We start from the raw sequence: 14057 nt of genomic DNA on the forward strand, positions 1-14057 counted from the left end.
CCCCCCCCCCCCACCCCCCCCCCCCCCCCCCCCCCCCCCCCCCCCCCCCCCCCCCCCCCCCAGTCTCATGTGTCTTTATACTCTTGAGCAGCTCAGGCTATCTACTGATGAGAGAGGAAGCAAAGGCATGAGCTTTGGAGTTCTATTAGCATTGCCAAGAAAGATCTTTCAGCGGGCTGTTCAATTTTTATTTTCTTCTCTAATAACATGATGATAAGGCACCTACTTTTTAAGAGTAGGTTTTATAAGTACAAACTTACAATGCAAGAGGCAAGGAGTACATTCTTGGCCTTTTCTACAAAGCTCAAAGAAAAGTGACTGAGAAAGGAAAGTGACCAAAGGAAGGCAGAAATAGAGGCTTGAATCATAATACTAGAAAACAGCCCCAGGCAATTTTCTGGTAAGAACTTTATTTCTGGACTTAGCAACTCTTTGGAACACTTCCAGTGTATTTCAAATTACAGGAACATGGAAGACAATGGAGTAAGAAGGGACTGAAAGTCGTTTACCCTTAGCAGTAAAACATTCTGACATACAGCCATGTGCCTCGTGGCTGAGAAGTCATACACATGTACCTTTCAGTGATTGTACATGTACCATGTGATTTCATAGACTAAAAGTAAGAACCTTCTTGCGTCCAATAATTTTCCTCATTATTTAGAGAAAGGCTCCTATCTTCTCTCTAGAGTGACAGTTTCCAGAGTACAAAAGGCGTGTAGTATTCTGGCACTTAGTCAAACTGGCTGGCCTAAGTGTCGCTAACTGGGGTTGATATCAGCTTTAGTCATTTATGTTCAGAACATTAGCCGGCTAATGTCGCGCCTTTTTGTTTGATTAGTGTTGTTAACATTATCTGACTAATGTTGGCAACCAGTCTTTAGTTTTTTTCTTGTTTATTTTCCTTTTTGTTTTTCCCTCCCCCCTCCTTCCTTTCCCTCCCTCCCTCCCTCTCCTTTTTCTGTTACTTAGATCTTAGCAGAAAAGTCTGCTAACCTCTTCATTAACCCAAATCTGGATTTTAATAATAAAAACAACAGCAACTCAGAAACTACTCTGACACATATATAGTACTTCACATATGCTAAGCACTGTTCTTTATGTCCACTAATTTCTCACTTAACTTTATGGTGTATAGTTACTGTGGTTATGAATTATCTCTATTTTCAGATGTGGAAAATGAGGCAAAGAGATTAAGTGTAACAATGGACTATAATTCTGCCACTAACTACGCAGAGTTATTTCAGATGTCACAGGTTAAGATCAGAGTCCTAACAGATCTGCTCTGGCATCTAACCGCCATCAGTTAGAAAGCTGGGGAGTTCCCAGGCCTTTTGTACTTTACTGCCGCTTCTGCTCCTGCTACTTTTCCTCTTTCTATTAGTTGTTGCTACATTTTTAAGAGAAAAAGAAAATTTGTTTATTCCCTTCCTTTTTTTTCCTCTGTTGAGACAGCATCTCAAGTGGCCAAGGCTAGCTAGCTTTGAACTCTTGATCCGAGTGTTTTTCTGTCTCCTGAATCCAGGGATTACAAGCCTGTGGCCTGGTGCTTGCTCCACTACCCCTCTACCACCGCACTGTTTTTTAAGTGTTGGAGCTCAGATCCAGGCTTTCACAGATGCCAAGCTTGAATATCACTAAGCTATTCTCCAAAGCCCCTAAATAATTTTTCTTTCTGATAATTGAACCAAAATTGACATCTATGTTATTATCTAATAACACAGTCACTTTGTGTTTTATTTTAAATACGTGCTGGAAGATAAAAGGCCTTACTTCTATCCCCATATAGTAGGAAAGCGACATCCCTCTCTGCAGCCTGAAAATTCTTGTTGATTCTTATGCACATCTCCTGTGCTGCCATAGCTTGATTTTTAGCAGCTTTCTCATGTGAGTTCCTGTGGTGGTGTTGCCATACATTATAAACATTTAAAGTTTATCTTGTTCTGTGTTTCGGCAAATGCATACAGTTGTGAGGTCATTGCACAGTAAAGGCAGCCTGAGTTCATTACCTCATAGTGGTCTGTAATCTCTCCTTCTTCTCAATAACTACTGCTGCGTGTGGTGGCGCACACCTTTAATCCCAGCACTTAGGAGGCAGACGCAGGTGGATCTCTGTACTCAAGGCCAGCCTGGTCTACACGGTGAGCTCCAGCACACTCAGGGCTACATAGAGAAATCCTGTCTTGAAAAGCAAAACAAAAAAATTCTAACATTCAGGAGGCAGAGGCAGAAGGATCTCTGTATTCAAGGCCAGCCTGGTCTACACAGTGAGCTCCAGGACAGCCTAGACTACCTAGAGATACCCTGTCTTAAAAAGAGAAGTGGTCTGATGCTGTAGTATGCTAGCAGTACCATACATGAAACTCTGGGTTCTGTTCTCAGTATGAACCACGTGAACTGGGTATAATGGACACACTCTTGGAAATCTAAGAATTTGGAAAATGGGGACACGAGAATCAGGAGTTCAAGATCATCGTCGACTACATGGAGAGTTGGAGGCCACTCTTGGCTACCTCAGACCCTGACTCAAACAAACAAACAAACAAACAAACAAAGATTGTATTGAAATATTCTCTTTTGGAATCTTTCCTGAAAACCACCATCTAGATAATGTGTTCTGTGTTCCCATAGCCTCTGATGTTTACCTTATCATTTCACTAAACACACTAATTACAATCTGTTACTCAGCCTGTTTCCCTATCAGTTTGAAATCAGCATCTTATATGATCCCATTTTCTAACACTTAGTTCTGTACTCAGCCCAGATTAGGAAAGAAGTCCAAAACTTGTCCTTGTCTCTACCATTGTTCCATCTTCCAAAGCTCTTCTGCTGCTGTGCCTTTAACAGTATGTGCTTGTGGGGTTTAATAAACCAGAGTTTGCACAGGAACTTAGTAGAGTGGCCTGTCATAGGAGGCCTAGGCTTCAGGCCCAGATTATTCTTACAGTGATGTTTCAGGATTTGATATTGACATCTTTCTAGGAAACTAAAATTCCCAGATAGTGGCAGTGGGAAGGGAAACTCTGAGACAACCCAGTTCCAGGCTGCATCCCATCTTTAAAAAGAGCCACTTTGGGAGGACTGTGTAGCTTCTATGGTTGCTTATATTTAGAATAGACGAAAAAAAAAAACCCTCACTTATTCAATTAAAATTTTAATTTATTTTTTTATTTTATGTGTATGTGTACTTTGCTTGTATATATTGTTGTGTGCTTTGTGTGTGCCTGGCACCCACAGAGGCCAGAAGAGAGTGTCAAATCTCCTGAGAAGGAACTGGGGTTACGGATGGCTGTGAGCTGCCGTGTGAGTGCTGGGAATGAACCTAATGCCTCTAGAAGAGCAGCCAGTGTCCTTAACCACTGTACCATCTCTCCTGCTTCTTCCATTAATTGTTTAAGTTAGCCTACACGTAAGCTTTGTGATGCCTTTTCTGTCAGTGAGTTGCATGACCTCCTTTAGGCCTGCACATCACCTGATCTCTCCAAGAGAACACTTACCACACCGCTGTGTCCGTCATTTCCTCTTGCCTCTTCCTTTTTCTGAAAGAGCTCTGTGCTGATAGCACACTCTAGCACCTATGGTAAATACTCTTAAAAGCTCGGTGAATGCGTGCATAAACAAACGGTGATGGTAACAGTAAACGTGGCTGAGGCTCGTCTGGAATACCTGGTCCTTCTGCCTCCACTCCCAAGTGCTAGGACCCCAGGTGCGCTCTGCCATAGTTGGCTAGCTACTATTTCCTTAGAACTTATTATAGGAAAGGGAATTCCGAACGTCCTCACTATACCATTTAAGACTCTACTTATCACCATTTTATAAGTAACAAAAATGAGACCGAGAAACTTTTAGCAGCTTGTTCATGATCTTACGTTTAATAAGTGATGTTTGGTTCAAGGCACATGACTCCAAAGCCCGGCTAGGCCTTTGTAACTGCCAGGCCATATTCTACTGGCAGAACAAATGACTGACTGAGGTTGACTGGGTGACCAGATAATTCACTAATAGCTGTGTGAAAGAGACTCAAAAGGTTTTGGCAACTTTCCTCATAGACGTAGTTCTCTTGGGATGAGGGTTTGAAACCACAGAAGTAGATGAGGCTTCGTCTAGAGGCACCACAAGTCCATTATGGGAAAGAGATACTGACTCAGGAGCTCATTTCTTATTGCTTATTCTTTTCCTGCCAAGAGAAAAGATTGGCCAAGGCCAGTATCTGCCTTGGCGCATCCCTGGAGGATAGCTATAGCTGAAGTACTAGGAGTGATACTTATTGTCCTTCTGCTGATGTGCCCTTACCCCCGTATCAACATGACTCACAGCTTCATTTTATTTTCTACTCAGATGTTACCTCACCGGAGAGGCCTCTTCTTCCTTAAAAAGGCTTTTCTTTTTATATTTATTCTTACTGCTTAATTTTTCTTAGTTGTGCGTATCTCCACTTGATGTTTTTATTGTGTTTTTAAACCTTTTCATTTATTATATAATTTATCTATTTTTAAGACATGGTTTTACTATGTATCCCGACTAGCTTGAAACTTGCTACATAGACCAAGCTAACCTTGAATTCACAGAGATCTTCCTACCTCTGCCAGGGTTAGACACGCCTGTAATGCTGGCTTATCTTAGTGTGTGATCGTGTGGAGATCAGAGGATAATTTGCAAGAGTTATTTTTTTTTCCTTTCACGTCATAGGTCCCAAGAACTAAAACTCAGTTTGTCAGGCTTGGTTGCAAGTAGTTTTTCAGGTACCATTACCTGCTGAGCCATCTCACAGGCTCTGTTTAGACTGCCTTTTTTGCCTTTACCCTCATAATCATAAGCACCAGAGAATCTGCAAGTTTTGAATTCTGCTGTATTTCTAGTCCTGGAGGGGGATCTAGCAAGTAGCGGGGTGTTTAATAATTATCTCCATTATCTTTGGGTTGGATACGACCTACTTTCAAGAACTTATCTTAGCTTCAGCGGCTTCTTATTTTCCTTGTCTTTATGCATGACCTTGGACTCCAGACAAACTGGAGTCTGTGTTTTCTATGCATGACTCACACTTTGTTGTTCTTTATATTGCTCTCATTTCTTTCTGTGGTGGATCTGAATCTCTGTCTACCCAAATTATGATCATTCTTATAAGAGTATTTACTTACTTAGTATGTTTTGTGTGCCTGCGTGGGTTTATATACACTACATGTGTACATGTACATGGAACTGGAGTTACAGATGTGAGCCCCTGACATAGGTGTGCGAACTAGATCAGGATCCTATGGAAGAACAATAAACTCCCTTTACTGTGGCTCCAGCTCTCCAGCCAGTGAACTGCTTTTTAAAATGAAGGTGTTTGCAAGCAGTTGCTACTGATTGATGTTAGATTGTAAACTATAGTACCTGGAAATAGGGTTCTCCTCCTCATCACTGTGCTGTTTCTAGGGCCCATCTTGGAATAGTACAAAGTGAATGTTTATTGAGTGACAAGAATATTTCACAGAAAGGAAAAGTGAGGCTCATTTCAGTTTAGTGATTTATCCCAGTTAGTCCATGGTAGATCATATGGAAAGTAAAGTCTTTTACTTTCAAATTTTTATCATATGTTTTGTAATACAAATCCAACAAGGCCAAGCCTAGAGACATATGCCTTAGCCCTAGAATTTGGGAGATGGAGACTGGAGAATCAGGAGTTCAAGGCCAGCCTTAGCTACATAGTGAGTTTAAAGATAGTATAAGCTCCATGTTTTCTTGTTTCAAAAAACCAACCAAGCAGTCACACATTCTGAAAACAAAGACAAAGGTTGGAATGACAGTTAGTTGCCTTGTAGATTCTTTCTCTTTTAAAACTTTTCTTTATTTTTGAGAATCTTTTATATTCATTCTAGTCCTCCCCCAAGCTTCCCTGTCCCTCCTAATACTCAGTTTTCCAACTTCATGTTTGTTTGTTTTAATAACCTTCTAAATCCATTTTTTTGCTATGTGTAAACATACATACACACACACGTTAGGAACATGGGAACCTGTCAGTGGCTATATACATATTTAATAAAAAATGTTTCTCCTAATACCTCTGCAAGCATATCTGTCTTTGTAGACTTGTTATAACCTCTAGAGTTTGGTCTTTTTTGTTTCTGTGTAGCATTGTTCATCATTTTGGCCGTAGATGTTCTATATGTTCCATATAGACAGATGTGGTGAGGTGTATGGTTTTAGGATACTGTTTCCTGCTCTAATGTCCTCCTGGGATTTGCATATGTAGCCATCTGTAATCTGTATCTGATCTCTTATAATATCTTTCTGCCAAATTCTGTAGTCTTTTATTGATAGTGAGCACTGTGTACTTGCTGTGGCCTTCTTCCTTCCTTGGCCTAGGTATTCTTTCCCATTTTTCTTCTTTGGCTTGAGAATGCAGCCTGGTGGTGCATGCCTGTAGTCCTATCTCAATGTAGAAGTGGAATTCAGAGTCATCCTTCACATCATAACAAGTATAAGGACCTACATTGGCTATATGAGAGCCTATCTCAGAACAAAGACACTAACATCAACAAAAAACTGGAATGAGAAAGCAGAACAAGCCTTAACTTTTAGGTACGTGAATCTTGGGAATAAGAGGCTCTGGTGTCTCAATTAGACTGTTGAGTAAGATCATGTTGAAACTCAGAGTTGCCATCTGAGATGCAGATAACATGGAGGATACAGCTCATTACAGCTTATGTTGTTCAGTTTGCAGTACTTTAGGTGGATGATACCAGGCTGGCAAGCCCGGCCTAGATGGGGCTGCCTAGGTAACTGAATAATACATAGAGCTAAAAACAAACAAAACATTGCCTTGAGGTTTGGCATGATGATAAAGCCATCTCTTTTCCCTGTAGCTTAGCTGTGTAAGGAGTGATTGCTTAGATGCTATCTTCAGGATGCAACGATCCTCTTAGAGAACTCTGTATCCTCTTAGAGAATCCAGTATTCAGAGCAGTGTTTCTCGGCTGGGGGAGATCTTGCCTTTTGGGGGACATATTTAGCAGTATCTGAAGATAGGTATTTTATTGTAACAGCAGCATTGCTGATGATGTGTAGGAGGTACATGCTAGAGATGGTTAACTGGCCTGCACTGCTCAGTGCTTAGCCCTACAGCAAAGTTAACCCACCGAAGTGTCACTGATACAGAGCCTGGGAACCACTGGCCTGTCTCCACATGGAAGGTGCTGATTAGGACATGCCAAGAATCCATGTCCAGGCTTGTGTTGCTTACCAGACAAAGGGCCCTTGAAGCACTGCTGGCCTCGGGCTTTTCTACCAACAAAAAAGGGACCTTCCTTCTACTCCACATGCCAAGCAGAAAGGCCTCTCTGTGTTGGATGAGGCCAAGATCACTTGGCACAATTGCCGGGCTGTGCTGTTTTCTGTACTTTACAGGCGGACACTTGTCTGTCTGCCTCGTGTGTATCCCTGTTCTCCTTCATCACCAGGCGTTCCAGGCATAGTGGATGACGACATTGATATCGCTGCCAGGCATGGTGGCCCACACCCTTAACCCAGCAGCTGGGAGGCAGAGGCAGGCCAATCCCTGTGATTCCTGAATTTGAGCCCAGTTTGGTTTCAGGCAGCCAAGACTCAGCTCTCAAAAAACAATTTAAAAAACACTTACTCTGGGGTTGGAGAGAGCATTGGTGGCTCTTCCTGAGAACGGGGGTTCAATTCCCAAGACCCACAAAGTGGCTCACAACCTTTTGTAACTGGCTCAGGGGCTGTGACACCCTCTGCAGGTCTGAAGGCCCTGCACCCTGCACACACATAGTACAGACAGGCACGCAGGCAAAATAACTTTGAAATTTGAGAACTAGTTTATGTAAAAACAGTAGTTTGGCATCTGGAGTTTCTATGTTAAAACACCTAAATTTAATATATTTTTTAAATTAATTCATATGATTGTTGTACATATGCATCAATATATGACATATGTGTGTGAGTGTGTGTATGTGGGTGCCGCAGGACGCCTATGGAGGGCAGAGGACAACTATTTAAAAAAGATTTATCCACTATGTGTACACTGTTCTGCCTGCATAAGCGCCTACACTCGAGAAGAGGGCACCAGATCTCAGTATTTGTTGTGAGCTGGGTTGTGGTTGCTGGGCATTGAACTCAGGACCTCTGGAAGAGAAGCCAGTGCTCTCAGCCAGTGAGCCATCTCTCCAGCCTGAGAGGACAACCTTTGAGAATTGGATCTTCCTTTTACTGTGGAATCTAGAAATCAAACTCAGGTTGTCAGGCTTGCATGGCGAGTTCCTTTACTCAGTAAGCTAGCTTGGTAGTATGTATCTCTGTGTTTTCCTTTCTTTTTTGGGGGGTTATTTCTTCGTGGTTTTTTTTTTTGTTTGTTTGTTTGTTTTTTTGTTTCTTTATATTTTGAGACAGGGTTTTTCTGTGTAATAGCCCTGGCTGTCCTGGACTCACTTTGTAGACCAGGCTGGCCTCAAACTCACAGAGATCCGCCTGCCTTTGCCTCCCGAGTGCTGGGATTACAGGCGTGCACCATCACACCCAGCCTCTGTACATACTTTTCAAAACTTTACTTTTAATTTTTATTTATGCGTATTTGTGTATCTCTGTGTGCATGTATGCCTTGTGTGTGCGGGTACCTGTAGAGTCCACGGAGGAAGTCATATCCCTTAGAGGTGGAGTCACAAGTGGTTGTGACCCAACCAGTTTGGGTGCTGGCAACTGAATTTAGGTCTTCTGGAAGAATAGCAAGTGCTCTTAATTCCTGAGCCATTTCTTTAGCTCCCCCAAAGGTATATATGGCACTGTGTTCTAAAATTCCAGTCTTCTGTTATAACTGTTTTTATTAATTATAAATACAAGCAGAAATTTGTCACTGAAGTAGAGAGCCTGTATTTATATCTAGATAAGCCAAACTATGCTTTTTTTTTTTTTTTGCTTCTGTTCTTCCATGTATATGAGTGTGCGTTGTTTATGTGCAGGTCATGTGTTTTTGCGTGTGTGTGTGCACACAGGTTGTCATAGTTGGGGTTTCTGTTGCTGTGAAAAAACACCATGACCAAAAGCATGTGGTAGTTTATCATAAAGGGAAGCCAGAGTAGGGAACTCAAGGCGAGAGCCTGGAGAGAAGCAGGGACTGAAGCAGCAGTCATGGAGGAACACTGTTTACTTGCGTTCTCCTACTTGCGTTCAGCCAGCAGACTGGCTTGCTCAGTCTGCTTTTCTATGGCATCACCAGTGCAGGGGTAGCACAGTTCACAGTGAGCTGGACCCTCTCAATCACCAACCAAGTAAATGCCCCACAGGCCATTCTGGTTGCTTCCTCCCAGCTAACTCTTATCTTCTGTAAAGCTGGCACAAAGCTGGCTGTCACACATGGGTATGTGGAAGGCAGATGACATGGGGCACCCTCCTTTCCACATTGCTTACTCAGTCAGGCTTCTCACCTGAATTCAGAGCTCACTGATTTAGCCAGTGTGGCTAGCCAGCTTTACTTGTCTCTGCCTTCCAGGTGCTAGGCTTACAGGCGGCCACCTGCCCACCTGCCATTTGTGTGGGCGCCGGGGATCCCACTTAAGTCCTCCTGTTTGTGTGGAAGTCTTCACCTGCTGAGCCACCCCCATTTTTACCTTTACATAGTCACAATGGAGTATAAAGGTGGAGAATTGAAACTTATGTATAGTAGCTGTCTTGACAAGTGTTGTGCAGTAGAAATTCCTACAACGCTGGAAATGTTGCATAATTTGTGATGTCTAACGTGGAGGCCTCTAATCACCTGTAGCAATTGGACATTTCAAGGATGATTAGTGCCACTCAAGAACTGAATTTATTTATTAACCTAATTTTAAGAAATTTTAATTTAGATAGCCATTGGTGGCTGCTGGTTGCCTTGTGAATAGTGCAATTCTACATAGAAGCTTTAAAATAAGAGAATAGCTGTAAAGTACCCAACTTGCTCTATACCAATTGCAAAACAGATGTAAGAAGTAGGAAAAATAATACTTTCTGTCTTGAAAAAGGCTAGAGCTCACGTAACTGGCCAGAGCAACCTGAGATGGGCTTATCCTAAGATAAGGCTAGTAGCTGTCCTTGCATGGCAGCTAAGACTGTCATGACAGGGCTTCAGCTTCCTTCTTTCACAGCATCCGAAATTCTGTAATCTATTGAAATTTTATTTATTTTAGTGTTTTGAAACAGTCTCAAGTAGCCCAGGTTGGCCTTGAACTTGCTGCCTAGCCAGGGATGACCTTGAATTCCTCATCCTTGCTTCTACCTCCTCAGTTCTAAGATTACAGGCATCTACTATGCCGAATTTCCTTGGTTGGCCTTATGTATTAAGTGCCTTCCACTTCCTCACCTATGAATTATTTTAGACAAACTCCTACTGTCTTTTGTTTTATTTTCTTAAATGGAGGGATTAAACCCTGGGCCGTGTACCTGCTACTTTACTGCTGAGCCATGCTCCAGCTTCCTCGATATATTTTGTTTTCTATAGTTCACCATCACTGAGTCTGATCCTGAACACCTTAGCATTATTCCATTTATCTTATGCACACTATGTATAATTCTTCATCTTTTTAAAACATGTTTTTGCTGGGTGAGGTGGCACATGCCTCTAATCTCAGCACTTGGGAAGGCAGAGGCAGGTAGATTTCTGTGAGTTCGAGGCAGCCTGGTCCACAAAGTGAGTCCAGAACAGCCAAGGCTGCACAGAGAAACCCTGTCTTAAAAAAACAAACCTAACAAACAAACAAACAAACAAACACCTTTTGGATTGGAAGCCAACTTCCAAAAAGCTTGGCATTATGTGGGCCATTATGAAAGTTTGGCCAAATTGCATGGGTAGTTCTCAGTCCTAATAACACAATAATTTTAAAAAGTCATTATTTTGGCCTGGGATGTAGCTCAGTTGGTAGAGTACCTGCCTAGTTTACACAAGGTACTGAGTTTGATCCCTATCAAATAATGGGTGTGGTTACACTTACCTATAACCCTAGCATTTGAGAGGTGAAGGAAGAGGATCATACTCGCTCTTGAGTGTAAGGACAAGCTGGGATATGTGAGTCTTTTTCTAAAAATACATATATTATTTTGTTTATTGTTTTGTTTTGAGATAGAGGTAACTTCAGTCTCACTATGTAGCTAAATTGGCCTTGAATTCATGATCTTTCTGTCTCAGTATCCCCAATGCTAGGATTATAGGTGTGTTCACCATGCTCAAGTTAAAAAATATTTTAAAATAAACTTTATTGGGACATAGAGAAGATACCACTATTGTATTTTGGTGGTGTTTTTGATACAGGATCTATCTATGCAGTCTGGACAGGCCTCATATTCACTCTCTAGCCCAGACTGGCTTGAAATGCCATCCTCTTGCCTCATCTTCCTGTATTCTGGGGTTATAGTCATGAGTACTGTGCTCCATAATATACTTCTTTTAAATATAAAGTTTGGTGGATTTGAGGAGGTGTTATCACTTGTATATTAACCACATTAGAGATGTTTCTTTCCCCTCAAAATATTGCTTTTTACTGGTCAGCTCTGGCTGAAACCAACCGCTGTTAGTTTTATTGTATTAAGAGTTTCATATAATCAGATTTATATAGGGCCTAGTGCTTTCAAACTTATGGTGTCATGGACAAGGGATGTTTGGCACACAAACATGATAACAGCAAGTTTAAGTCAAGGCACACTGCTTGAGAGTATCATAAATTCATTCAACATTATTATCGTTCATACTGAAAAAGGTCAATTAAATCAAGACATTTTTAGAGTGATGTTTTTCTTTATCTTTTCACAGTCTACAACTGGACCGTGGATGAGGTGATACAGTGGCTGATTACCTATGTGGAGCTGCCGCAGTATGAAGAGACGTTCCGGAAGTTACAGCTTACCGGCCATGCCATGCCACGGTTAGGATTGGGCTGGGAGTGGGTGAACCTGCAGGCTGCTCTGGACAGTCCAGTAACGCTTCACCCTCAGCAGAGTCTGAGTCAGCTGCTCTCCTCCTATCTGCTGTGTGCTTGCTATAAAGCATGAAGCCACTTTATATCAGTTCTCCTGTGTAACAGTTCTTATCACTCCTGGGAATCATGCTAATGGCTTCCGTTTGTTGAGTACTTAGTACATGACAGGCATGCCCAGTGGGTAAAGTCCTTGCCTCTAAGCTATAGACTCGGTTCATTCCCTGGGGCCCACCTGATGGAAGAGGAAAACTTACTCCCACAATCATTTTCTGTTCTCCATACATACACTGTATAACATGACCCCCCAACACAATACCGCAAGTAAATAAATAAGTATATTTTTTAAAAAGAAAATGATTAAAAACAGAACTGATTTATTAAATCTATTGTGAGGATTCAGTGATCCTCACTGAATAAATAATGTAAATAATAATGTAAATAAATCCTCACAATCAATAATCTAACATGAGATGTTGCATGTTGTCTTGGGGTTTCTATTGCTGCAACAAAACACTATGACAGAAAAGCAAGTTAAAGAGGGAAGGGTTTATTCAGCTTACACTTTCACATTGCTGTTCATCACCAAGGGAAGTCAGGACAGGAACTCGGGCAGGTCAGGATTCTGGAGGCAGAGGCCCCGGTGGAGTGCTGCTCACTGGCTTGCTTCCCCTGGCTTGCTCAGACTGCTTTCTTATAGAACCCAGGACCACTAGCCCAGGGATGACCCCACCAATAATGGGCTGGGCCCTCCCCCATTGATCACTAATTGAGAAAATTCCTTACATCTGGATCTCATGGGACCATTTTCTCAACTGAGGCTCCTTCCTCTCTGATGACCCTAGCTTGTGTCAAGTTGACACAAAACAAGCCAGTACACATATGAAACTCTACTAGATAGTGTTAGCAAATACTGGTGCCTTTTTCCTTCTCATTACCTAAAAGTAGATAGCAAAAAGTAGATAGATTTTAATAATACAAAATCCATTTTGCAGAAGTGCCCTAGGACTTTAAGAATTCCCAGGCTTTCAGAAAGCACCCCATTTTACATAAATTACACAGAAGATCAGATTTGGTTGCAAATGTCTTTAATCATAATACTCCAGGAGGCAGACACAAGTAGATCTTTGTGAGTTGGAGGCCTGCTTAGTCCATATGGTGAGTTGCAGGACAAAAATAAAAGTTTACACAAAAGCAAATTGAGGTCTTAGGGGAGGAACCAAGCAGCTTATGATCAGACAAGTGAGAATGCTTAGGACCAGGAGCCAGATCTCCTGACCTGGTCCTAGTGCCTTATTACCTGTCTCGTAGGTGCCCTTGATTGCCTTCCAAGTTTAGAGGAGGAAGTAGCTGTCCCTCCTTCACACTCAGAGAGCAGTAGAAAGCACACACTGTGATGTCAGCTTTTTTCTAGCTGAGGAAATAAAGCTGTGCATCAGGAAAGATAACCAATGGTACGGAGTAGTATGGTATTAAGTATGCCCTGAGAGGACCCAGGCACGTGGTTGCCACCTTTTTTCTATGCCTGCTGTGTTTTAGCAGAAAAAAAAAAAAAAGATGAAGTCCATTTTTTCTTCAGTCATTTTGTTTTTAATAAGACACAGTCTTATTATCAGTGTGGTTAAAGACGATGAAAACTGCATTAATCTATTAGGAGTAAACTTTATTGCAGTTACTAAGATACTTGCTAACTCAGTTTTGTTCATAAGCAGGTTTATTTATAAAAGCAGTGAGTATTATTAAAAGAAAAAAGCTGTTCAGAAGGCCCAAGAACCAGTGAGTCATTGAGCATGACATTTTGACCTAGGCTGGACAGGAAACTATATTTTCACATGATGAGACGTACAAGAGAGATCACTGGTGAGATGCTCAGCTGTATGAGCCTGATCTGTGTCTGAGCCCCCGAGCCTTAAAAAAGCCGGGTGTGTTGTGCACATCTGTAACCTGCCCCTTCACAGGGAAATGGAGGTGGGGAGGTCTTGGAAGCCCGTGGGCCTGGAGTCTATCTCCTGGGAGAAATGGGAAAACCTTCAACCGTGTGGAGGGAGAGAACCAACTCCTGTAAGCTGCTCTCACGGTGGCACATGCCTACCTCAGTCATGCCACACCACCCCACACCACACC

At 42.0% G+C, this 14057-nt stretch overlaps 1 protein-coding gene across 5 annotated transcripts in view; it reads left to right on the forward strand.

The window, feature by feature from the left end:
- The window catches only part of Stim1 (stromal interaction molecule 1), a 178008-nt gene that overhangs the window by 133851 nt on the left and 30100 nt on the right, over positions 1-14057 (forward strand). For all 5 annotated transcript variants that reach the window (XM_055623152.1, XM_055623153.1, XM_055623150.1 and 2 more), the window contains exon 4: positions 11771-11882. In XM_055623152.1, coding sequence (XP_055479127.1) covers positions 11771-11882 — 112 coding nt within the window. The remainder of the gene's footprint in view (positions 1-11770; positions 11883-14057) is intronic.

The sequence above is a fragment of the Psammomys obesus genome, unplaced genomic scaffold (assembly GCF_907164565.1).
Source record: "Psammomys obesus unplaced genomic scaffold, mPsaObe1.curated_primary_1811, whole genome shotgun sequence".
Lineage (NCBI taxonomy): Eukaryota > Metazoa > Chordata > Mammalia > Rodentia > Muridae > Psammomys > Psammomys obesus.